General features: G+C 46.5%; 1 protein-coding gene across 1 annotated transcript in view; it reads left to right on the top strand.

Moving 5' to 3' along the window:
• The window catches only part of LOC115126698 (RNA-binding protein 10-like), a 93,541-nt gene that overhangs the window by 5,901 nt on the left and 60,769 nt on the right, over positions 1-26,871 (top strand). The window contains exons 4-9 of the mRNA XM_065005116.1: positions 8,886-9,062; positions 9,167-9,242; positions 10,238-10,311; positions 16,471-16,557; positions 16,642-16,702; positions 26,446-26,619. Coding sequence (XP_064861188.1) covers positions 8,886-9,062; positions 9,167-9,242; positions 10,238-10,311; positions 16,471-16,557; positions 16,642-16,702; positions 26,446-26,619 — 649 coding nt within the window. The remainder of the gene's footprint in view (positions 1-8,885; positions 9,063-9,166; positions 9,243-10,237; positions 10,312-16,470; positions 16,558-16,641; positions 16,703-26,445; positions 26,620-26,871) is intronic.

Below are 26,871 nucleotides of genomic sequence, written 5' to 3'. Positions count from 1 at the left end.
GAGGTTGTAAATTCAGAGCGTTGTCAGATTGTAATTTCAGAGCATTTTGAGATTGAATTTACAGAGTGTTGTCAGATTGTAAATTCAGAGTGTTGTGAGGTTGTAAATTCAGAGCGTTGTCAGGTTGTAAATTCAGAGCTTTGTCAGGTTGTAAATTCAGAGCTTTGTCAGGTTGTAAATTCAGAGCGTTGTCAGGTTGTAAATTCAGAGCTTTGTCAGGTTGTAAATTCAGAGCGTTGTCAGGTTGTAAATTCAGAGCTTTGTCAGGTTGTAAATTCAGAGCTTTGTCAGGTTGTAAATTCAGAGCTTTGTCAGGTTGTAAATTCAGAGCGTTGTCAGGTTGTAAATTCAGAGCGTTGTCAGGTTGTAAATTCAGAGCGTTGTCAGGTTGTAAATTCAGAGCGTTGTCAGATTGTAAATTCAGAGCGTTGTCAGGTTGTAAATTCAGAGCGTTGTCAGGTTGTAAATTCAGAGTTCACACTGGACACTCTGGCGGAGGAGGAGGGTTGATCCGAGAGTCTGACCTCACAACGGCAGTCAAGCGCTCAAGCTAACTGGTGAAGGTTAGCTACTTCCTGACATAAATGAGAGAACTCCCTACTCGGACCATTTTACTCGCCTTAGCAGAGCTGGTTTGGCTGTTTTCATGTCACTCAGAGCGTTGGTGACCATAACTGTGTTGCTGGCAAAAACAAACATTTTAGCTGTTTTATCTAGGCAATATGTTGAATTTAAGGCTTAAAAATCAAAGCTGAGACTATTTTATTTGTGGTTGGAATTGCGTTGTGTATTTAATGTGAGATTTTAGACGAGAGCTAGAAACTTTTTTAAACAGACCGTTGCCTAGCAACCGGATCCCGACATTCCGTGATCACGCTCGTAGATGATGTCATGGCAACGTTGACTAGTTAAGCGCATGTAGGAAGAGTCTTGGTGGTTCCAAACTTCTTCCATTTAAGAATGATGGAGGCCACTGTGTTCTTGGGGATCTTCAATGCTGCAGAAATGTTTTGGTACCCTTCCTCAGATCTGTGCCTCGACACAATCCTGTCTCTGAGCTCTACGGACAATTCCTTCAACTTCATGTCTTGGTTTTTGCTCTGACATGCACTGTCAACATGTGGGACCTTTTATATAGACCGGTGTGTGCCTTTCCAAATCATGTCCAATCAATTGAATTTACCACAGTTGGGACTCCAATCAAGTTGTAGAAACATCTCAAGGATGATCAATGGAAACAGGATGCACCTGAGCTCAATTTCGAGTCTCACAGCGAAGGGTCTGAATACTTATGAAAATAAGGGATGTCTGTTTATTACGTTCAATAACTGGTTGGTTATACGGTAATAGTACCCGGCAGTAGTGACTGTAGTAGAAGTAACCTATGACTCTGGTACTAATATCTCCATAGGGTTTCTCCGTGGGCTGTCCCGGTGAGGACGCTCTATATTTGATGCTGATGTGGTATAATTGATGCTGGTGTGGTATAATTGATGCTGGTATGGTATAATTGATGCTGATGTGGTATAATTGATGCTGATGTGGTATAATTGATGCTGATTGATGCTGATGTGGTATAATTGATGCTGATGTGGTATAATTGATGCTGGTGTGGTATATTTGATGCTGGTGTGGTATATTTGATGCTGGTGTGGTATAATTGATGCTGGTGTGGTATAATTGATGCTGGTGTGGTATATTTGATGCTGGTGTGGTATATTTGATGCTGGTGTGGTATAATTGATGCTGGTGTGGTCTGTGGTATAATTGATGCTGGTGTGGTATAATTGATGCTGATGTGGTTTAATTGATGCTGATGTGGTCTGTGGTATAATTGATGCTGATGTGGTCTGTGGTATAAATGATGCTGATGTGGTCTGTGGTATACATGATGCTGATGTGGTATAACTGATGCTGGTGTGGTATAACTGATGCTGATGTGGTATAATTGATGCTGATGTGGTATAATTGATGCTGATGTGGTATAATTGATGCTGATGTGGTCTGTGGTATAACTGTCTAAACCCCTCGCTCTATCCCTCTCTCTCTTCCCCCCTCGCTCTATCCCTCTCTTTCCCCCCTCGCTCTATCCCTCTCTCTTCCCCCTCGCTCTATCCCTCTCTCTTCCCCCTCGCTCTATCCCTCTCTCTTTCCCCTCGCTCTATCCCTCTCTCTTTCCCCCTCGCTCTATCCCTCTCTTTCCCCCTCGCTCTATCCCTCTCACTTTCCCCCTCGCTCTATCCCTCTCACTTTCCCCCTCGCTCTATCCCTCTCTCTTTTCCCCCTCTATCCTCTCTCTTCCCTCTCTCTCTCCCCCTCGCTCTATCCCTCTTTCTTCCCCTCTCTCTCTCCCCCTCGCTCTATCCCTCTTTCTTCCCCTCTCTCTTCCCCCTCGCTCTATCCCTCTCTCTTTCCCCCTCGCTCTATCCCTCTCTCTCTCCCCCTCGCTCTATCCCTCTTTCTTCCCTCTCTCTTCCCCCTCGCTCTATCCTCTCTCTTTCCCCCTCGCTCTATCCCTCTTTCTTCCCCTCTCTCTCCCACCCCTCGCTCTATCCCTCTCTCTCGTTCCCCCTCGCTCTATCCCTCTCTCTTTCTCCCACGCTCTATCCCTCTCTCGTTCCCCTCGCTCTTTCCCTCTCTCGTTCCCCCCTCACTCTATCCCTCTCTCTCGTTCCCCCTCGCTCTATCCCTCTCTCTTTCCCCCTCGCTCTATCCTTCTCTCTATCCCTCTTCCCCCTCGCTCTATCCCTCTCTCGTTCCCCCTCGCTCTATCCCTCTCTCTATCCCTCTTTTTCCCCCCCTCGCTCTATCCCTCTCTCTATCCCTCTCTTTTCCCCCCTCGCTCTATCCCTCTCTCTATCCCTCTCTCTTTTCCCCCTCGCTCTATCCCTCGCTCTATCCCTCTCTTTCCCCCTCGCTCTATCCCTCTCTCTCGTTCCCCTCGCTCTATCCCTCTCTCTATCCCTCTCTCTTTTCCCCCTCGCTCTATCCCTCTCTCTTGTTCCCCCTCGCTCTATCCCTCTCTCTATCCCTCTCTCTTTTCCCCCTCGCTCTATCCCTCTCTCTATCCCTCTCTCTTCCCCCTCGCTCTATCCCTCGCTCTATCCCTCTCTTTCCCCCCCCTCGCTCTATCCCTCTCTCTTCCCCCGCTCTATCCCTCTCTCTTCCCCCCGCTCTATCCCTCTCTTTTTCCCCCTCGCTCTATCCCTCTCTCTTTCCCCCTCGCTCTATCCCTCTCTCTCCCACCCCTCGCTCTATCCCTCTCTCTTTCCTCCCTCGCTCTATCCCTCACCCCTCTCTCTATCCTCTCTCTTTCCCCTCGCTCTATCCCTCTCTCTTTCCCCCTCGCTCTATCCCTCTCTCTTTCCTCCTCGCTCTATTCCTCTCTCTTTCCTCCCTCGCTCTATCCCTCTCTCTTTCCCCCTCGCTCTATCCCTCTCTCTTTCCTCCCTCGCTCTATCCCTCACCCCCCTCGCTCTATCCCTCTCTCTCTTTCCCCCTCGCTCTATCCTCTCTCTTTCCCCCTCGCTCTATCCCTCTCTCTTTCCCCCTCGCTCTATCCCTCTCTCTTTCCCCCTCGCTCTATCCCTCTCTCTTTCCCCCTCGCTCTATCCCTCTTCCCCCTCGCTCTATCCCTCTTCCCCCTCGCTCTATCCCTCTTCCCCCTCGCTCTATCCCTCTCCCCTCGCTCTATCCCTCTCCCCCTCGCTCTATCCTCTTCCCCCCTCGCTCTATCCCTCTCAGCTCTATCCCTTCAGCCTTCTCTAGTCTGTGTACTGGTCTCTATAGCTAACGTTCCTCTCCTTCAGCCTTCTCTAGTCTGGGTACCTAGTAGTAGTGTTGATAGCTAGTAGTAGTAGTAGTGTTGATGGTACTACTGTAGAAATAGTACTATTGATTGTAGTAGCTAGTATTAGTAGTAGTGTTGATGGTACTACTGTAGAAATAGCACTATTGATTGTAGTAGCTAGTAGTAGTGTTGATAGCTAGTATTAGTAGTAGTGTGATGGTACTACTGTAGAAATAGTACTATTGATTGTAGTAGCTAGTAGTAGTGTTGATAGCTAGTATTAGTAGTAGTGTTGATGGTACTACTGTAGAAATAGCAGTAATGATTGTAGTAGCTAGTAGTAGTGTTGATAGCTAGTATCAGTAGTAGTGTTGTGAAGGTCATGGAATTTGGGATGATGTTAATTGGTCAGCCAAATGACCGCGGCCTCCCTAATAACCGCTCAATACTTTATTTATTTTGACAAATTATCTCCTTGGTTCCTGACTGCATGTGCTGCCAAAAACTAGAATGAATAGTACGGGCGTCCCCATTCCACTCAATGATGTCATAATGGGTGGACTGGTGTCCCCATTCAACTCAATGATGTCATAATGGGTGGACTGGTGTTCCCATTCAACTCAATGATGTCATAATGGGTGGACTGGTGTTCCCATTCAACTCAATGATGTCATAATGGGTGGACTGGTGTTCCCATTCAACTCAATGATGTCATAATGGGTGGACTGGTGTTCCCATTCAACTCAATGATGTCATAATGGGTGGACTTAGTGTCCATTGCGAGTGTACCCATAGGAGCAAAGCAGGAAGTGTACCCATAGGAGCAAAGCAGGAAGTGTACCCATAGGAGCAAAGCAGGAAGTGTACCCATAGGAGCAAAGCAGGAAGTGTACCCATAGGAACAAAGCAGGAAGTGTACCCATAGGAGCAAAGCAGGAAGTGTACCCATAGGAGCAAAGCAAGAAGTGTACCCATAGGAGCAAAGCAGGAAGTGTACCCATAGGAGCAAAGCAGGAAGTGTACCCATAGGAGCAAAGCAGGAAGTGTACCCATAGGAGCAAAGCAGGAAGTGTACCCATAGGAGCAAAGCAGGAAGTGTACCCATAGGAGCAAAGCAGGAAGTGTACCCATAGGAGCAAAACAATAAATACAAATACCAGGCAGCCATTGCGAGTGAACCCATGAGTTTACCAGTCACATTGCCAGGGTTAGAGGTTCCAAGCCTGTTCTATTCATTCTATTTCTATGTCTGCTACTGCATTGTGTGGGAGCACTGCCTAGGCAACCCGAAGACTTGTTTGCTAGTTTCTTGTTTCAGCAAGGAGCAACAAAGTTTCATCACGTTGTTAAGAGTTCGTATTACCTCAGAAACATACTCGACTGCATGAATGCCTGGCCGTCCAGTCTTCAGTCTAGTCAGGGGTACCGGTCTCTTTAGCTAACGTTCCTCTCCTTCGACCTTCTCTAGTCTGGGTACCGGTCTCTATAGCTAACGTTCCTCTCCTTCGACCTTCTCCAGTCTGGGTACCGGTCTCTATAGCTAACGTTCCTCTCCTTCAACCTTCTCTAGTCTGGGTACCGGTCTCTATAGCTAACGTTCCTCTCCTTCAGCCTTCTCTAGTCTGGGTACCGGTCTCTTTAGCTAACGTTCCTCTCCTTCGACCTTCTCTAGTCTGGGTACCGGTCTCTATAGCTAACGTTCCTCTCCTTCGACCTTCTCCAGTCTGGGTACCGGTCTCTATAGCTAACGTTCCTCTCCTTCAACCTTCTCTAGTCTGGGTACCGGTCTCTATAGCTAACGTTCCTCTCCTTCGACCTTCTCCAGTCTGGGTACCGGTCTCTATAGCTAACGTTCCTCTCCTTCAACCTTCTCTAGTCTGGGTACCGGTCTCTTTAGCTAACGTTCCTCTCCTTCAACCTTCTCTAGTCTGGGTACTGGTCTCTATAGCTAACGTTCCTCTCCTTCAACCTTCTCTAGTCTGGATACCGGTCTCTCTAGCTAACGTTCCTCTCCTTCAACCTTCTCTAGTCTGGGTACCGGTCTCTTTATCTTACGTTCCTCTCCTTCAACCTTCTCTAGTCTGGATACCGGTCTCTCTAGCTAACGTTCCTCTCCTTCAACCTTCTCTAGTCTGGGTACCGGTCTCTTTATCTTACGTTCCTCTCCTTCAACCTTCTCTAGTCTGGATACCGGTCTCTCTAGCTAACGTTCCTCTCCTTCAACCTTCTCTAGTCTGGGTACCGGTCTCTTTAGCTAACGTTCCTCTCCTTCTCCCTTCTCTAGTCTGGGTACCGGTCTCTCTAGCTAACGTTCCTCTCCTTCAACCTTCTCTAGTCTGGATACCGGTCTCTCTAGCTAACGTTCCTCTCCTTCAACCTTCTCTAGTCTGGGTACCGGTCTCTATAGCTAACGTTCCTCTCCTTCAACCTTCTCTAGTCTGGGTACCGGTCTCTATAGCTAACGTTCCTCTCCTTCAACCTTCTCTAGTCTGGGTACCGGTCTCTTTATCTAACGTTCCTCTCCTTCAACCTTCTCTAGTCTGGGTACCGGTCTCTTTATCTTACGTTCCTCTCCTTCAACCTTCTCCAGTCTGGGTACTGGTCTCTTTAGCTAACGTTCCTCTCCTTCGACCTTCTCTAGTCTGGGTACCGGTCTCTTTAGCTAACGTTCCTCTCCTTCGACCTTCTCCTCTAGTCTGTGTACCGGTCTCTATAGCTAACGTTCCTCTCCTTCTCCCTTCTCTAGTCTGTGTACTGGTCTCTATAGCTAACGTTCCTCTCCTTCAGCCTTCTCTAGTCTGGGTACCGGTCTCTATAGCTAACGTTCCTCTCCTTCGACCTTCTCCTCTAGTCTGTGTACCGGTCTCTATAGCTAACGTTCCTCTCCTTCGACCTTCTCCTCTAGTCTGTGTACCGGTCTCTATAGCTAACGTTCCTCTCCTTCGACCTTCTCCTCTAGTCTGGGTACCTGTCTCTATAGCTAACGTTCCTCTCCTTCGACCTTCTCTAGTCTGGGTACCGGTCTCTTTAGCTAACGTTCCTCTCCTTCAGCCTTCTCTAGTCTGGGTACCGGTCTCTATAGCTAACGTTCCTCTCCTTCGACCTTCTCCTCTAGTCTGTGTACCGGTCTCTATAGCTAACGTTCCTCTCCTTCGACCTTCTCCTCTAGTCTGGGTACCTGTCTCTATAGCTAACGTTCCTCTCCTTCGACCTTCTCTAGTCTGGGTACCGGTCTCTATAGCTAACGTTCCTCTCCTTCGACCTTCTCCTCTAGTCTGGGTACCGGTCTCTTTAGCTAACGTTCCTCTCCTTCTCCCTTCTCTAGTCTGGGTACCGGTCTCTATAGCTAACGTTCCTCTCCTTCGACCTTCTCCAGTCTGGGTACCGGTCTCTATAGCTAACGTTCCTCTCCTTCAGCCTTCTCTAGTCTGTGTACTGGTCTCTATAGCTAACGTTCCTCTCCTTCAGCCTTCTCTAGTCTGGGTACCGGTCTCTTTATCTTACGTTCCTCTCCTTCGACCTTCTCCTCTAGTCTGGGTACCGGTCTCTATAGCTAACGTTCCTCTCCTTCAACCTTCTCTAGTCTGGGTACTGGTCTCTATAGCTAACGTTCCTCTCCTTCAACCTTCTCTAGTCTGGGTACCGGTCTCTATAGCTAACGTTCCTCTCCTTCGACCTTCTCTAGTCTGGGTACCGGTCTCTATAGCTAACGTTCCTCTCCTTCAACCTTCTCTAGTCTGGGTACCATTCGGCAATCTAGTGTGTGTTTGAGAGTGTGCCCTGTCCGTTTGTAAATTTAGAGCGTTGTCAGATTGTAAATTCAGAGCGTTGTCAGATTGTAAATTCAGAGCATTTTGAGATTGTAAATTCAGAGTGTTGTGAGGTTGTAAATTCAGAGCGTTGTGAGGTTGTAAATTCAGAGCGTTGTCAGATTGTAAATTCAGAGCGTTGTCAGGTTGTAAATTCAGAGCGTTGTCAGATTGTAATTTCAGAGCATTTTGAGATTGAATTTACAGAGTGTTGTCAGGTTGTAAATTCAGAGTGTTGTCAGGTTGTAAATTCAGAGCGTTGTCAGGTTGTAAATTCAGAGCGTTGTCAGGTTGTAAATTCAGAGTTCACACTGGACACTCTGGCGGAGGAGGAGGGTTGATCCGAGAGTCTGACCTCACAACGGCAGTCAAGCGCTCAAGCTAACTGGTGAAGGTTAGCTACTTCCTGACATAAATGAGAGAACTCCCTACTCGGACCATTTTACTCGCCTTAGCAGAGCTGGTTTGGCTGTTTTCATGTCACTCAGAGCGTTGGTGACCATAACTGTGTTGCTGGCAAAAACAAACATTTTAGCTGTTTTATCTAGGCAATATGTTGAATTTAAGGCTTAAAAATCAAAGCTGAGACTATTTTATTTGTGGTTGGAATTGCGTTGTGTATTTAATGTGAGATTTTAGACGAGAGCTAGAAACTTTTTTAAACAGACCGTTGCCTAGCAACCGGATCCCGACATTCCGTGATCACGCTCGTAGATGATGTCATGGCAACGTTGACTAGTTAAGCGCATGTAGGAAGAGTCTTGGTGGTTCCAAACTTCTTCCATTTAAGAATGATGGAGGCCACTGTGTTATTGGGGACCTTTAATGCTGCAGAATGATGGAGGCCACTGTGTTCTTGGTGACCTTCAATGCTACAGAAATGTTTTGGTACCCTTCCTCAGATCTGTGCCTCGACACAATCCTGTCTCTGAGCTCTACGGACAATTCCTTCAACTTCATGTCTTGGTTTTTGCTCTGACATGCACTGTCAACATGTGGGACCTTTTATATAGACCGGTGTGTGCCTTTCCAAATCATGTCCAATCAATTGAATTTACCACAGTTGGGACTCCAATCAAGTTGTAGAAACATCTCAAGGATGATCAATGGAAACAGGATGCACCTGAGCTCCATTTCGAGTCTCACAGCGAAGGGTCTGAATACTTATGAAAATAAGGGATGTCTGTTTATTACGTTCAATAACTGGTTGGTTATACGGTAATAGTACCCGGCAGTAGTGACTGTAGTAGAAGTAACCTATGACTCTGGTACTAATATCTCCATAGGGTTTCTCCATGGGCTGTCCCGGTGAGGAGCGTGGTGGTGGGGGCCCAGATCCCTCCTCTTCCTGTATAGAGCACCCAGTTCAGATGGACTACAGACCAGACCTCCTGGACCTCAACCAGAGACCCTCCAACATCATCATGTTACGCATGCTGCCACCCAACGCTACTGCCAACGAGGTGTGTGTGTGTGTGTGTGTGTGTGTGTGTGTGTGTGTGTGTGTGTGCAGATGATGAAATGTGGTTTATGTGTGCTATCATTGAGGTTTGATGTGTGTGTGTAGATCCGTGCCCAGCTTCAGGACCAGGGGATTGACCCAACAGAGGTTATGATTCGCCTGATGACAAACAAGTCTTCAGGTGAGACTGATCTCATCTTCCTCCCCCTCTCTCTCTCTCTCTCTCTCTCTCTCTCTCTTTCTCTCTCTCTCTCTCTCTCTCCAACCCCCCCCCCCTCTCTCTCTCTCTCTCTCTCCAACCCCCCTCTCTCTCTCTCTCGCTCTCTCTCTCTCTCTCTCTCTCCCCCTCTCTCTTCTCCTGTCTCTATTCTCCCCCTCTCCCCTCTCTCCCCTCTCTCCCCCTCTACCCTATCTCTCCTCTCTCTTCCTTCTCTCTTCTCTCTCTATCTCTCCTCTCTCCTCCCCTCTCCCCTCCCTCTCTTCTCCCCTCTCTCCCTTCTCTCCTCTCTCTCTCTCTCTCTCTCTCTCTCTCCCCCTCTCCTCTCCCTCTCTTCTCCCCTCTCTCTTCTCCCTCACCTCTCTCTCTCTCTCTCTCTCTCCTCTCTGTCTCTCTCCTCTCACTCTCCTCTCTCTCTCTCTCTCCCTCTCTGTCTCTCTCCTCACTCTCCTCTCTCTTCTCTCATCTCCCCTCTCTCTTCTCTCATCTCCCCTCTCTCTCTCTCTCTCTCTCTCTCTCCCCCTCTCTCCTCTCTGTCTCTCTCCTCTCTCCCCTCTCCCCTCTCTCTCCCCCTCTCCCCGCTCTCCTCTCTCCCCGCTCTCCTCTCTCCTCCCCGCTCTCTCCCCTCACCTCTGTCTCTCTCCTCTCTCCCCCTCTCCCCTCTCTCTCTCCCCTCTCCCCGCTCTCCTCTCTCCCCGCTCTCCTCTCTCCTCCCCCGCTCTCTCTCCCCTCTCCCCGCTCTCCTCTCTCCTCCCCCGCTCTCTCTCCCCTCACCTCTCTGTCTCTCTCCTCTCTCTCTCCTCTCTGTCTCTCTCCTCTCACTCTCCTCTCTCTTCTCTCCTCTCTCATCTCTCCTCTCTCTCTCCTCCTCTCCTCTCTCTCTAAAGCACTAACCCGACACTGCGTTATGTTGTTGTTGTTGGGTTGCCATGGCGCTGGCTGGTTGGCGTGGTGACCAGGTCAGAGCCGTGGATTCGCCTTCGTGGAGTTTAATCACATACAGGAGGCCTGCCGCTGGATGGAGACCAATCAGGTCACTCTACACACACGCACAAACAGGCACACACACACACACTGAGACACCTGTCTTTTCTGATGCTGATTAATGTCTGTAGTATATTTGATGCTGATGTGGTATAATTGATGCTGGTGTGGTATGGTATAATTGATGCTGGTGTGGTATGGTATAATTGATGCTGGTGTGGTATGGTATAATTGATGCTGGTGTGGTATAATTGATGCTGGTGTGGTCTGTGGTATAATTGATGCTGATGTGGTATAATTGATGCTGATGTGGTATAAATGATGCTGGTGTGGTATAATTGATGCTGATGTGGTATATTTGATGCTGGTGTGGTATAATTGATGCTGATGTGGTATATTTGATGCTGGTGTGGTATAATTGATGCTGGTGTGGTATAATTGATGCTGGTGTGGTATAATTGACGCTGGTGTGGTATGGTATAATTGATGCTGATGTGGTATAATTGATGCTGGTGTGGTCTGGTATAATTGATGCTGATGTGGTATAATTGATGCTGATGTGGTAGAATTGATGCTGGTGTGGTATAATTGATGCTGGTGTGGTATAATTGATGCTGGTGTGGTATATTTGATGCTGGTGTGGTATAATTGATGCTGGTGTGGTATAATTGATGCTGATGTGGTATATTTGATGCTGGTGTGGTATAATTGATGCTGGTGTGGTATAATTGATGCTGATGTGGTATAATTGATGCTGGTGTGGTATAATTGATGCTGATGTGGTATAATTGATGCTGGTGTGGTATAATTGATGCTGGTGTGGTATATTTGATGCTGGTGTGGTATAATTGATGCTGGTGTGGTATAATTGATGCTGATGTGGTATAATTGATGCTGGTGTGGTATATTTGATGCTGATGTGGTATAATTGATGCTGGTGTGGTATAATTGATGCTGGTATGGTATAATTGATGCTGATGTGGTATAATTGATGCTGATGTGGTATAATTGATGCTGGTGTGGTATAATTGATGCTGATGTGGTATATTTGATGCTGGTGTGGTATATTTGATGCTGGTGTGGTATAATTGATGCTGGTGTGGTATAATTGATGCTGGTGTGGTATATTTGATGCTGGTGTGGTATAATTGATGCTGGTGTGGTCTGTGGTATAATTGATGCTGGTGTGGTTTAATTGATGGTGATGTGGTATAATTGATGCTGATGTGGTTTAATTGATGCTGATGTGGTCTGTGGTATAATTGATGCTGATGTGGTCTGTGGTATAAATGATGCTGATGTGGTCTGTGGTATACATGATGCTGATGTGGTATAACTGATGCTGGTGTGGTATAACTGATGCTGATGTGGTATAATTGATGCTGATGTGGTATAATTGATGCTGATGTGGTATAATTGATGCTGATGTGGTCTGTGGTATAACTGTCTAAACCCCTCGCTCTATCCCTCTCTCTCTTCCCCCCTCGCTCTATCCCTCTCTTTCCCCCCTCGCTCTATCTCTCTCTCTCTCCCACCCCTCGCTCTATCCCTCTTTCCCCCCTCGCTCTATCCCTCTCTCTTCCCCCTCGCTCTATCCCTCTCTCTTCCCCCTCGCTCTATCCCTCTCTCTTTCCCCCTCGCTCTATCCCTCTCTCTTTCCCCCTCGCTCTATCCCTCTCTCTTCCCCCTCGCTCTATCCCTCTCACTTTCCCCTCGCTCTATCCCTCTCACTTTCCCCCTCGCTCTATCCCTCTCTCTTTTCCCCCTCGCTCTATCCCTCTCTCTTCCCCTCTCTCTCTCCCCCTCGCTCTATCCCTCTTTCTTCCCCTCTCTCTCTCCCCCTCGCTCTATCCGTCTTTCTTCCCCTCTCTCTTCCCCCTCGCTCTATCCCTCTCTCTTTCCCCCTCGCTCTATCCCTCTCTCTCTCCCCCTCGCTCTATCCCTCTTTCTTCCCCTCTCTCTTCCCCCTCGCTCTATCCCTCTCTCTTTCCCCCTCGCTCTATCCCTCTCTCTCTCCCCCCTCGCTCTATCCCTCTTTCTTCCCTCTCTCTCCCACCCCTCGCTCTATCCCTCTCTCTCGTTCCCCCTCGCTCTATCCCTCTCTCTTTTCCCCACGCTCTATATCTCTCTCTCGTTCCCCCTCGCTCTTTCCCTCTCTCGTTCCCCCTCACTCTATCCCTCTCTCTCGTTCCCCTCGCTCTATCCCTCTCTCTTTCCCCCCTCGCTCTATCCTTCTCTCTATCCCTCTTCCCCCTCGCTCTATCCCTCTCTCGTTCCCCCTCGCTCTATCCCTCTCTCTATCCCTCTCTTTTCCCCCCTCGCTCTATCCCTCTCTCTCTATCCCTCTCTCTTTTCCCCCTCACTCTATCCCTCGCTCTATCCCTCTCTTTCCCCCTCGCTCTATCCCTCTCTCTCGTTCCCCCTCGCTCTATCCCTCTCTCTATCCCTCTCTCTTTCCCCCCTCGCTCTATCCCTCTCTCTTGTTCCCCCTCGCTCTATCCCTCTCTCTATCCCTCTCTCTTTTCCCCCTCGCTCTATCCCTCTCTCTATCCCTCTCTCTTTTCCCCCTCGCTCTATCCCTCGCTCTATCCCTCTCTTTCCCCCCTCGCTCTATCCCTCTCTCTTCCCCCGCTCTATCCCTCTCTCTTCCCCCCCGCTCTATCCCTCTCTCTTTTCCCCCCTCGCTCTATCCCTCTCTCTTTCCCCCTCGCTCTATCCCTCTCTCTTTCCCCCTCGCTCTATCCCTCTCTCTTTCCCCCTCGCTCTATCCCTCTCTCTCCCACCCCTCGCTCTATCCCTCTCTCTTTCCTCCCTCGCTCTATCCCTCACCCCCTCTCTCTATCCCTCTCTCTTTCCCCCTCGCTCTATCCCTCTCTCTTTCCCCCCCTCGCTCTATCCCTCTCTCTTTCCTCCTCGCTCTATTCCTCTCTCTTCCTCCCTCGCTCTATCCCTCTCTCTTTCCCCCTCGCTCTATCCCTCTCTCTTTTCCTCCCTCGCTCTATCCCTCTCTCTTTCCCCCTCGCTCTATCCCTCTCTCTTTCCTCCCTCGCTCTATCCCTCACCCCCTCGCTCTATCCCTCTCTCTCTTTCCCCCTCGCTCTATCCCTCTCTCTTTCCCCCCTCGCTCTATCCCTCTCTCTTTTCCCCCTCGCTCTATCCCTCTCTCTTTCCCCCTCGCTCTATCCCTCTCTCTTTCCCCTCGCTCTATCCCTCTTCCCCCTCGCTCTATCCCTCTTCCCCCTCGCTCTATCCCTCTTCCCCCTCGCTCTATCCCTCTCCCCCTCGCTCTATCCCTCTCCCCCTCGCTCTATCCCTCTTCCCCCTCGCTCTATCCCTCTCCCCCCTCGCTCTATCCCTCTCCCCCTCGCTCTATCCCTCTTCCCCCTCGCTCTATCCCTCTCCCCCTCGCTCTATCCCTCTCCCCCTCGCTCTATCCCACTCCCTCTTCCCCCTCGCCCCTATCCCTCTTCCCCTCGCTCTATCCCTCTCCCCCTCGCTCTATCCCTCTCTTTTCCCCCTCGCTCTATCCCTCTCCCCCTCGCTCTATCCCTCTCTTTTCCCCCTCACTCTATTCCTCGCTCTATCCCTCTCTCTTTCCCCCCTCGCTCTATCCCTCTCTCTTTCCCCCCTCGCTCTATCCCTCTCTCTTTCCTCGCTGGTTAACGCTGGGACCAGGGTCCCCTTGTAGGGCTGGTTAACGCTGGGACCAGGGTCCCCTTGTAGGGCTGGTTAACGCTGGGACCAGGGTCCCCTTGTAGGGCAGGCTGGTTAACGCTGTGACCAGGGTCCCCTTGTAGGGCCGGTTAACGCTGGGACCAGGGTCCCCTTGGCAGGCCGGTTAACGCTGGGACCAGGGTCGCCTTGTAGGGCAGGCTGGTTAACGCTGGGACCAGGGTCCCCTTGTAGGGCAGGCCGGCTAACGCTGGGACCAGGGTCGCCTTGTAGGGCAGGCCGGCTAACGCTGGGACCAGGGTCCCCTTGTAGGGCAGGTTAATGCTGGGACCAGGGTCCCCTTGTAGGGCAGGTTAATGCTGGGACCAGGGTCCCCTTGTAGGGCAGGCTGGTTAATGCTGGGACCAGGGTCCCCTTGTAGGGCTGGTTAACGCTGGGACCAGGGTCCCCTTGTAGGGCAGGCTGGTTAACGCTGGGACCAGGGTCCCCTTGTAGGGCAGGCTGGTTAACGCTGGGACCAGGGTCGCCTTGTAGGGCTGGTTAACGCTGGGAACAGGGTCCCCTTGTAGGGCAGGTTAATGCTGGGACCAGGGTCCCCTTGTAGGGCAGGTTAATGCTGGGACCAGGGTCCCCTTGTAGGGCAGGCTGGTTAACGCTGGGACCAGGGTCCCCTTGTAGGGCAGGCTGGTTAACGCTGGGACCAGGGTCCCCTTGTAGGGCAGGTTAATGCTGGGACCAGGGTCCCCTTGTAGGGCAGGTTAATGCTGGGACCAGGGTCCCCTTGTAGGGCAGGCTGGTTAACGCTGGGACCAGGGTCCCCTTGTAGGGCTGGTTAACGCTGGGACCAGGGTCCCCTTGTAGGGCTGGTTAACGCTGGGACCAGGGTCCCCTTGTAGGGCTGGTTAACGCTGGGACCAGGGTCCCCTTGTAGGGCTGGTTAACGCTGGGACCAGGGTCCCCTTGTAGGGCAGGCTGGTTAATGCTGGGACCAGGGTCGCCTTGTAGGGCTGGTTAACGCTGGGACCAGGGTCGCCTTGTAGGGCTGGTTAACGCTGGGACCAGGGTCCCCTTGTAGGGCCAGTTAACGCTGAGACCAGGGTCCCCTTGTAGGGCAGGCTGGTTAACGCTGGGACCAGGGTCCCCTTGTAGGGCTGGTTAACGCTGGGACCAGGGTCCCCTTGTAGGGCAGGTTAACGCTGGGACCAGGGTCCCCTTGTAGGGCTGGCTGGTTAACGCTGGGACCAGGGTCCCCTTGTAGGGCCGGTTAACGCTGGGACCAGGGTCCCCTTGTAGGGCCGGTTAACGCTGGGACCAGGGTCCCCTTGTCAGGCTGGTTAACGCTGGGATCAGGGTCCCCTTGTAGGGCCGGTTAACGCTGGGACCAGGGTCCCCTTGTCAGGCTGGTTAACGCTGGGATCAGGGTCCCCTTGTCAGGCTGGTTAACGCTGGGATCAGGGTCCCCTTGTAGGGCCGGTTAACGCTGGGATCAGGGTCCCCTTGTAGGGCCGGTTAACGCTGGGACCAGGGTCCCCTTGTCAGGCTGGTTAACGCTGGGATCAGGGTCCCCTTGTCAGGCTGGTTAACGCTGGGATCAAGGTCCCCTTGTCAGGCTGGTTAACGCTGGGATCAGGGTCCCCTTGTCAGGCTGGTTAACACTGGGACCAGGGTCCCCTTGTAGGGCCGGTTAACGCTGGGATCAGGGTCCCCTTGTCAGGCTGGTTAACGCTGGGATCAGGGTCCCCTTGTCAGGCTGGTTAACACTGGGATCAGGGTCCCCTTGTCAGGCTGGTTAACGCACATTCACACGGCTGTCAGGGAGGCCGGTCTACATTCACACGGCTGTCAGGGAGGCCGGTCTACATTCACACGGCTGTCAGGGAGGCCGGTCTACATTCACACGGCTGTCAGGGAGGCCGGTCTACATTCACACGGCTGTCAGGGAGGCCGGTCTACATTCACACGGCTGTCAGGGAGGCTGGTCTACATTCACACGGCTGTCAGGGAGGCCGGTCTACATCTACATTCCCAATTTCCCTCAAAGGTTGCATTTCTCTCGTCCTCTTTCTTTTGACCTCAATTCTTCTTTCTCTCTCGCTTTTCCTCTCTCTCTCTCTCTCTCTCAGCCTTAATCTAACCCTCTCTCTCTAGCATGTGACTCACCTATCTATAATAATCAATCTTTGTTCCCCATCCCTCTCTCTCTCTCTCTCTCACTCTCTCTCTCTCACTCTCTCTCTCTCTCTTTCTCTCTCTCTCATTCTCTCTCTCTCTTTCTCTCTCTCACTTTCTCTCTCTCACTTTCTCTTTCTCTCTCTTTCTCTCTCTTTCTCTCTCTCTCTTTCTCTCTCTCTCTCTCTCTTTCTCTCTCTCTCTTTCTCTCTCTCTTTCTCTCTCTCTTTCTCTCTCTCTCTTTCTCTCTCTGTATCTCTTTCTCTCTCTCTCTCTCTCTCTCTCTCTCTCTCTCTCCATCCCTCTCTCCCCCCCTTCTCTCTCTTTTTCTCCTTCCTTCCTTTTTCCTATCCTTTCTCTCTTTCAGATGGTTCTGTCTGTCCTAGACCAGAGGGTGTCTATGCACTACAGTGAACCTAAACCACGGGCCAACGAGGACTGGCTCTGTAACAAGGTACAAGGGCCTCACCACGTGTATTGTGTGCATTCGTTTGTGTGTGTAGCTTGGTACTGACCATCTCTGTTGCTGTTCTAACAGTGTGGGGTTCAGAACTTCAAGAGGAGAGAGAAGTGCTTCAAGTGTGGTGTTCCCAAGTCAGGTAAATATATATTGTATATTTTAGTTTAAATTATACACAGCTGAGGTTAGTTTAAAACAGGCCTGGGTTCAAATACTACTTGAAATAATTTAAAATACGGAAATGCACAGCAAATTGTCCAGTGTTACCTGGAGTAACAGTTCTAGTGTTGATTCAGGTGTTAAATTAACACTCATTGGTGTAAAACAACCCCAGGGTTGGTGTTAATATCCAGTGTTGAACCAAAACCACGCTCATCATTTTCATATTTCCCAGCATGCTCTATTGCAGGTAGATTTTTTTTATTACATTTTTTCAATATCTATGTTTTTTGCATGTGCATGAATTAATCTTATGCTACTGAAATAAAATACAAATAAATCTAAACAAATTAAATATGTTACTTAAATCTGTTACTTGAACATGTTACACCCGTTACTGAAATGGTTGTTCCAGTTGAGGTCCTTTAGGCGTTGGCAACAGGTGGCTCGGGAGACAAAAGTTTCTCATAAAAAATAGTCATTGATTTTGGAAGAGGGAGTGGGTTTAGTGTCCCTGTGATCGTGTCTCAATGTCGTCAAGGTATGAAACAGTCCGTATCTGGCGTGGCCACCAAGGTATGAAACAGTCAGTATCTGGCGTGGCCACCAAGGTATGAAACAGTCAGTATCTGGCGTGGCCACCAAGGTATGAAACAGTCAGTATCTGGCGTGGCCACCAAGGTATGAAACAGTCAGTATCTGGCGTGGCCACCAAGGTATGAAACAGTCAGTATCTGGTGTGGCAACCAGCTGCATTAAGAACCTCAGTGCTCATGTTCTTTTCAAATCAAATCAAAATCAAATCAAATCAAATGTATTTATATAGCCCTTCATACATCAGCTGATATCTCAAAGTGCTGTACAGAAACCCAGCCTAAAACCCCAAACAGCAAGCAATGCAGGTGTAGAAGCACGGTGGCTAGGAAAAACTCCCTAGAAAGGCCAAAACCTAAGAAGAAACCTAGAGAGGAACCAGGCTATGTGGGGTGGCCAGTCCTCTTCTGGCTGTGCCGGGTGGAGATTATAACAGAACATGGCCAAGATGTTCAAATGTTCATAAATGACCAGCATGGTCGAATAATAATAAGGCAGAACAGTTGAAACTGGAGCAGCAGCACGGCCAGGTGGACTGGGGACAGCAAGGAGTCATCATGTCAGGTAGTCCTGGGGCATGGTCCTAGGGCTCAGGTCAGTTGAAACTGGAACAGCAGCATGGCCAGGTGGACTGGGGACAGCAAGGAGTCATCTTTTTGGCCTTAGTTGTGGTCCTGAAGAAAATTGTATGTTTGCTAGCTGTTTTAAAGTATTCCTGGTTTTAAAATAAGTTATAGTAGTGGTAGTGACTGGTTATAGTAGTGGTAGTGACTGATTATAGTTATAGTAGTGGTAGTGACTGGTTATAGTAGTGGTAGTGACTGGTTATAGTAGTGGTAGTGACTGGTTATAGTAGTGGTAGTGACTGATTATAGTTATAGTAGTGGTAGTGACTGGTTATAGTAGTGGTAGTGACTGGTTATAGTAGTGGTAGTGACTGGTTATAGTAGTGGTAGTGACTGGTTATAGTAGTGGTAGTGACTGGTTATAGTAATGGTAGTGACTGGTTATAGTAGTGGTAGTGACTGGTTATAGTGGTGGTAGTGACTGGTTATAGTAGTGGTAGTGACTGGTTATAGTTGTGGTAGTGACTGGTTATAGTTGTGGTAGTGACTGGTTATAGTTATAGTAGTGGTAGTGACTGGTTATAGTAGTGGTAGTGACTTGTTATAGTAATGGTAGTGACTGGATATAGTTGTGGTAGTGACTGGTTATAGTAATGGTAGTGACTGGTTATAGTAATGGTAGTGACTGGTTATAGTAGTGGTAGTGACTGGTTATAGTAGTGATAGTGACTGGTTATAGTAGTGGTAGTGACTGGTTATAGTAGTGGTAGTGACTGGTTATAGTAGTGGTAGTGACTGGTTATAGTAGTGGTAGTGACTGGTTATAGTAATGGTAGTGACTGGTTATAGTAGTGGTAGTGACTGGTTATAGTAGTGGTAGTGACTGGTTATAGTTATAGTAGTGGTAGTGACTGGTTATAGTAGTGGTAGTGACTGGTTATAGTAGTGGTAGTGACTGGTTATAGTAATGGTAGTGACTGGTTATAGTAGTGGTAGTGACTGGTTATAGTAGTGGTAGTGACTGGTTATAGTGGTGGTAGTGACTGGTTATAGTGGCGGTAGTGACTGGTTATAGTTGTGGTAGTGACTGGTTATCGTTGTGGTAGTGACTGGTTATAGTTATAGTAGTGGTAGTGACTGGTTATAGTAGTGGTAGTGACTGGTTATAGTAATGGTAGTGACTGGTTATAGTAGTGGTAGTGACTGGTTATAGTAATGGTAGTGACTGGTTATAGTTATAGTAGTGGTAGTGACTGGTTATAGTAGTGGTAGTGACTGGTTATAGTAGTGGTAGTGACTGGTTATAGTAATGGTAGTGACTGGTTATAGTAGTGGTAGTGACTGGTTATAGTAGTGGTAGTGACTGGTTATAGTAGTGGTAGTGACTGGTTATAGTAGTGGTAGTGACTGGTTATAGTTGTGGTAGTGACTGGTTATAGTAATGGTAGTGACTGGTTATAGTAGTGGTAGTGACTGGTTATAGTTGTGGTAGTGACTGGTTATAGTAATGGTAGTGACTGGTTATAGTAGTGGTAGTGACTGGTTATAGTAATGGTAGTGACTGGTTATAGTTATAGTAGTGGTAGTGACTGGTTATAGTAATGGTAGTGACTGGTTATGGTTGTGGTAGTGACTGGTTATAGTAGTGATAGTGACTGGTTATAGTAGTGGTAGTGACTTGTTATAGTAGTGGTAGTGACTGGATATAGTAGTGGTAGTGACTGGTTATAGTAATGGTAGTGACTGGTTATAGTAGTGGTAGTGACTGGTTATAGTTATAGTAGTGGTAGTGACTGGTTATAGTAGTAGTAGTGTCTACAGTAGTAATGGTAGTGTCTGGTTATAGTTATAGTAATGGTAGTGACTGGTTATAGTTGTGGTAGTGACTGGTTATAGTTATAGTAGTGGTAGTGACTGGTTATAGTAGTGGTAGTGACTGGTTATAGTAATGGTAGTGACTGGTTATAGTTGTGGTAGTGACTGGTTATAGTAATGGTAGTGACTGGTTATAGTAGTGGTAGTGACTGGTTATAGTAGTGGTAGTGACTGGTTATAGTAATGGTAGTGACTGGTTATAGTAGTGGTAGTGACTGGTTATAGTAGTGGTAGTGACTGGTTATAGTTATAGTAGTGGTAGTGACTGGTTATAGTAGTGGTAGTGACTGGTTATAGTAGTGGTAGTGACTGGTTATAGTAGTGGTAGTGACTGGTTATAGTAGTGGTAGTGACTGGTTATAGTAGTGGTAGTGACTGGTTATAGTGGTGGTAGTGACTGGTTATAGTAGTGGTAGTGACTGGTTATAGTTGTGGTAGTGACTGGTTATAGTTATAGTAGTGGTAGTGACTGGTTATAGTAGTGGTAGTGACTGGTTATAGTAATGGTAGTGACTGGTTATAGTAGTGGTAGTGACTGGTTATAGTAATGGTAGTGACTGGTTATAGTTATAGTAGTGGTAGTGACTGGTTATAGTAGTGGTAGTGACTGGTTATAGTAGTGATAGTGACTGGTTATAGTAGTGGTAGTGACTGGTTATAGTACTGGTTATAGTAGTGGTGACTGGTTATAGTTATAGTAGTGGTAGTGACTGGTTATAGTAGTGGTAGTGACTGGTTATAGTAGTGATAGTGACTGGTTATAGTAGTGGTAGTGACTGGTTATAGTAATGGTAGTGACTGGTTATAGTAGTGGTAGTGACTGGTTATAGTAGTGATAGTGACTGGTTATAGTAGTGGTAGTGACTGGTTATAGTAATGGTAGTGACTGGTTATAGTAGTGGTAGTGACTGGTTATAGTTGTATTAGTGACTGGTTATAGTTGTGGCAGTGACTGGTTATAGTAATGGTAGTGACTGGTTATAGTAGTGGTAGTGAGGTTATAGTAGTGGTAGTGACTGTTATAGTAGTGGTAGTGACTGGTTATAGTTATAGTTAGTGGTAGTGACTGGTTATAGTAATGGTAGTGACTGGTTATAGTAGTAGTGGTAGTGACTGGTTATAGTAGTGGTAGTGACTGGTTATAGTAGTGGTAGTGACTGGTTATAGTAGTGGTAGTGACTGGTTATAGTAGTGTAGTGACTGGTTATAGTAGTGGTAGTGACTGGTTATAGTAGTGGTAGTGACTGTTATAGTGTTATAGTAGTAGTGACTGGTTATAGTAGTGGTAGTGACTGGTTATAGTAGTGACTGGTAGTGACTGGTTATAGTAGTGGTAGTGACTGGTTATAGTAGTGGTAGTGACTGGTTATAGTAGTGACTGTTATAGTAGTGGTAGTGACTGGTTATAGTAGTGGTAGTGACTGGTAGTGGGTAGTGACTGGTTATAGTAGTGGTAGTGACTGGTTATAGTAGTGGTAGTGACTGGTTATAGTAGTGGTAGTGACTGGTTATAGTAGTGGTAGTGGTACTGGTTATAGGTAGTGACTGGTTATAGTAGTGGTAGTGACTGGTTATAGTAGTGGTAGTGACTGGTTATAGTAGTGGTAGTGACTGGTTATAGTAGTGGTAGTGACTGGTTATGGTTATAGTAGTGGTAGTGACTGGTTATAGTAGTGGTAGTGACTGGTTATAGTAGTGGTAGTGACTGGTTATAGTAGTGGTAGTGACTGGTTATAGTAGTGGTAGTGACTGGTTATAGTTAGTGACTGGTTATAGTAGTGGTAGTGACTGGTTATAGTTAGTGGTAGTGACTGGTTATAGTAGTGGTAGTGACTGGTTATAGTAGTGGTAGTGACTGGTTATAGTAGTGTAGTGACTGTAGTGACTGGTTATAGTAGTGGTAGTGACTGGTTATAGTAGTGGTAGTGACTGGTTATAGTAGTGGTAGTGACTGGTTATAGTAGTTGGTAGTGACTGGTTATAGTAGTGGTAGTGACTGGTTATAGTAGTGTAGTAGTGACTGGTTATAGTTATAGTTAGTAGGTAGTGACTGGTTATAGTAGTGGTAGTGACTGGTTATAGTTATAGTAGGTGACTAGTGACTGGTTATAGTAATGGTAGTGACTGGTTATAGTAGTGGTAGTGACTGGTTATAGTTATGAGTTATAGTGGTAGTGACTGGTTATAGTAGTGGTAGTGACTGGTTATAGTAGTGGTAGTGACTGGTTATAGTAGTGGTAGTGACTGGTTATAGTAGTGGTAGTGACTGGTTATAGTAGTGGTAGTGACTGGTTATAGTAGTGGTAGTGACTGGTTATAGTTATAGTGGTAGTGACTGGTTATAGTAGTGGTAGTGACTGGTTATAGTTATAGTGTGGTAGTGACTGGTTATAGTAGTGGTAGTGACTGGTTATAGTTAGTAGTAGTGGTAGTGACTGGTTATAGTTGGTAGTGACTGGTTATAGTAGTGGTAGTGACTGGTTATAGTTATAGTGGTAGTGACTGGTTATAGTAGTGGTAGTGACTGGTTATAGTATAGTGGTAGTGACTGGTTATAGGTTATAGTAGTGGTAGTGACTGGTTATAGTAGTGGTAGTGACTGGTTATAGTAGTGGTAGTGACTGGTTATAGTAGTGGTAGTGACTGGTTATAGTAGTGGTAGTGACTGGTTATAGTAGTGGTAGTGACTGGTTATAGTAGTGGTAGTGACTGGTTATAGTAGTGGTAGTGACTGGTTATAGTAGTGGTAGTGACTGGTAGTGACTGGTTATAGTAGTGGTAGTGACTGGTTATAGTAGTGGTAGTGACTGGTTATAGTTATAGTGGTAGTGACTGGTTATAGTAGTGGTAGTGACTGGTTATAGTTATGGTAGTGACTGGTTAGTGACTGGTTATAGTAGTGGTAGTGACTGGTTATAGTAGTGGTAGTGACTGGTTATAGTAGTGGTAGTGACTGGTTATAGTGGTAGTGACTGGTTATAGTAGTGGTAGTGACTGGTTATAGTAGTGGTAGTGACTGGTTATAGTAGTGGTAGTGACTGGTTATAGTTGTGGTAGTGACTTATAGTAGTTAGTGACTGGTTAGTGACTGGTAGTGACTGGTTATAGTAGTGGTAGTGACTGGTTATAGTAGTGGTAGTGACTGGTTATAGTAGTGGTAGTGACTGGTTATAGTAGTGGTAGTGACTGGTTATAGTAGTGGTAGTGACTGTAGTGGTAGTGACTGGTTATAGTAGTGGTAGTGACTGGTTATAGTAGTGGTAGTGACTGGTTATAGTTGTGGTAGTGACTGGTTATAGTAGTGGTAGTGACTGGTTATAGTAGTGGTAGTGACTGGTTATAGTAGTGGTAGTGACTGGTTATAGTAATGGTAGTGACTGGTTATAGTAATGGTAGTGACTGGTTATAGTAGTGGTAGTGACTGGTTATAGTAATGGTAGTGACTGGTTATAGTAATGGTAGTGACTGTTATAGTACTGGTTATAGTAGTGGTAGTGACTGGTTATAGTAGTGGTAGTGACTGGTTATAGTTATAGTAGTGGTAGTGACTGGTTATAGTAGTGGTAGTGACTGGTTATAGTAGTGGTAGTGACTGGTTATAGTAATGGTAGTGACTGGTTATAGTAGTGGTAGTGACTGGTTATAGTAGTGGTAGTGACTGGTTATAGTTATAGTAGTGGTAGTGACTGGTTATAGTAGTGGTAGTGACTGGTTATAGTTGTGGTAGTGACTGGTTATAGTTATAGTAGTGGTAGTGACTGGTTATAGTTGTGGTAGTGACTGGTTATAGTAATGGTAGTGACTGGTTATAGTAATGGTAGTGACTGGTTATAGTAATGGTAGTGACTGGTTATAGTAGTGGTAGTGACTGGTTATAGTAGTGGTAGTGACTGGTTATAGTAGTGGTAGTGACTGGTTATAGTAGTGGTAGTGACTGGTTATAGTTGTGGTAGTGACTGGTTATAGTAGTGGTAGTGACTGGTTATAGTAATGGTAGTGACTGGTTATAGTAATGGTAGTGACTGGTTATAGTAGTGGTAGTGACTGGTTATAGTAGTGGTAGTGACTGGTTATAGTAGTGGTAGTGACTGGTTATAGTAGTGGTAGTGACTGGTTATAGTTGTTATGACTGTTATAGTAATGGTAGTGACTGGTTATAGTAATGGTAGTGACTGGTTATAGTAGTGGTAGTGACTGGTTATAGTAGTGGTTATAGTAGTGGTAGTGACTGGTTATAGTTGGTAGTGGTAGTGAGTGACTGGTTATAGTTGGTAGTGACTGGTTATAGTAGTGGTAGTGACTGGTTATAGTAGTGGTAGTGACTGGTTATAGTAGTGGTAGTGACTGGTTATAGTAGTGGTAGTGACTGGTTATAGTAGTGGTAGTGACTGGTTATAGTTGTACATTTAGTTTTATTTGATTTCTTTCTTTATTTCCAAGTCATCTCATTTCTATAGAGCTGCTGTTTGACACAATCACTATTTTAGTAGTTCTTCAAAGTAATACGGCTTTATGGCTGCTGAATACCAATTATCACTTAGGTTATGTAAACAACAACTCACAGTTCAGGCTGGATGTGATTTATCTCTAGAGAAACTACAACTCCCTACTACATCAAACCCTCCAGGCTGGATCTGATTTATCTCTAGGAAACTACAACTCCCTACTACATCAAACCCTCCAGGCTGGATCTGATTTATCTCTAGGGAAACTACAACTCCCTACTGCATCAAACCCTCCAGGCTGGATCTGATTTATCTCTAGAGAAACTACAACTCCCTACTACATCACACCGTTCAGGCTGGATCTGATTTATCTCTAGAGAAACTACAACTCCCTACTACATCACACCGTTCAGGCTGGATCTGATTTATCTCTAGAGAAACTACAACTCCCTACTACATCACAGTTCAGGCTGGATCTGATTTATCTCTAGAGAAACTACAACTCCCTACTACATCACAGTTCAGGCTGGATCTGATTTATCTCTAGAGAAACTACAACTCCCTACTACATCACAGTTCAGGCTGGATCTGATTTATCTCTAGAGAAACTACAACTCCCTACTACATCACACCGTTCAGGCTGGATCTGATTTATCTCTAGAGAAACTACAACTCCCTACTACATCACACCGTTCAGGCTGGATCTGATTTATCTCTAGAGAAACTACAACTCCCTACTACATCACACAGTTCAGGCTGGATCTGATTTATCTCTAGGGAAACTACAACTCCCTACTACATCACAGTTCAGGCTGGATCTGATTTATCTCTAGAGAAACTACAACTCCCTACTACATCACAGTTCAGGCTGGATCTGATTTATCTCTAGAGAAACTACAACTCCCTACTACATCACAGTTCAGGCTGGATCTGATTTATCTCTGAAACTACAACTCCCTACTCATCACACCGTTCAGGCTGGATCTGATTTATCTCTAGGGAAACTAAACTCCCTACTTCACTGGATCATTTATCTCTAGGGAAACTACAACTCCCTACTACATCACACCGTTCAGGCTGGATCTGATTTATCTCTAGAGAAATAAATAATAAATACATTTGCAAAAATGTCTTAACCTGTTTTTGCTTTGTCATTATGGGATAGTGTGTGTAGATTGATGCACATTTTCTTTTTCATCCATTTTAGAACAAGGCTGTAACGTGTGAAAGGGTGCGAATAGTTTCCCAATGCTCTGTATCCTGTTGACCAGTCCACTTTATCCCTACCTACATGTACATATTTATCTCAATTACCTCGTAATTACCCAAAACATCACTGCTCTAGAGGAGATCTGCATGGAGGAATGGGCCAAAATACCAGCAACAGTGTGTGAAAACCTTGTGAAGACTTACAGAAAACGTTTGACCTCTGTCATTGCCAACAAAGGGTATATAACAAAGTATTGAGATAAACTTTTGTTATTGACCAAATAATTATTTTCCACCATAATTTGCAAATAAATTCATTTAAAATCCTACAATGTGATTTTATAGATTTTTTTTTCTCATTTTGTCTGTCATAGTTGAAGTGTACCTATGATGAAAATTACAGGCCTCTCTCATCTTTTTAAGTGGGAGAACTTGCACAATTGGTGTCTGACTAAATACTTTCTTACTTTATCTCAATTACCTAGTAGTCCCTGCTCATCTATTTGGTACCCTGCGTTTTGAACCAAGTTATCGTTACTCAATGTGTATATATTCCTTGTGTTATTCTTAATTTAATTGTTCTATTATTTTTGTTTTGTTTTACGAAGCATGTGACGAATAAAGTTAGATGTTAGAAGTTACAGTTAGATTTTTTTCCTTAGGATCTCATTTGGTGAAGGCCACAGGAGTGTGACAATGGAAGACTGCAATAGCCATGTCTCTATCACTAACAAATACAGTCTTGGCTGGTAAACTTTACAATTCACTCAAAAGACAAGGCATTCTGGGAAATATGCAAACGAGGCTTTACACTAAACAGTGTGTTAATTGAACACTGGGGTGTCCGGAAGGCCGCGCTGAAAATGAGTTATATTTCTGCTGAAAAGTGTGGACCCATATAGACACTCGTGTTAAATGTAACACTGTCGGTCTTGATTTGATTGAGCGAAATGTAACCAATAGAATTGTTATAAAATGGCAAACCTTGTCCCCCCCCCCAAATGGAGATATCTCACTCTGTGTCTTATCCCCAGAGGCAGAGCTGAAACTGCCCCAGCTGAGTGAGTTACCCCTGGGGGGGCATCAGATGGATGGTGCCCAGGGATTACTGCCCCTCCCTGCCCTTTACCAGCCTGCCGCTGCCACCTCTACTGCCCTCACCAAGGCCGGGGCAACTAACACACAACAGCCTGAGGTGGCCAACGACAGTGAGTCTAACTCTCTCTAGATATATTTATTCAATCAATTCATTATCGGCATGGGAAACATATGTTTACAAAGCAAGTGAAATGCATTTCAAATGGGTTAAATTGAGATGTAGTGTCATTGGCCTACACACAATACCCCATAATGTCATTGACCTACACACAATACCCCATAATGTCATTGGCCTACACACAATACCCCATAATGTCATTGGCCTACACACAATACCCCATAATGTCATTGGCCTACACACA

The sequence above is a fragment of the Oncorhynchus nerka genome, linkage group LG20 (genome assembly GCF_034236695.1).
Source record: "Oncorhynchus nerka isolate Pitt River linkage group LG20, Oner_Uvic_2.0, whole genome shotgun sequence".
NCBI classification, from domain to species: Eukaryota; Metazoa; Chordata; class Actinopteri; order Salmoniformes; family Salmonidae; genus Oncorhynchus; species Oncorhynchus nerka.
Note: the sequence above shows the minus strand (reverse complement) of the source record. Positions and strands in the feature narration are given on the sequence as shown.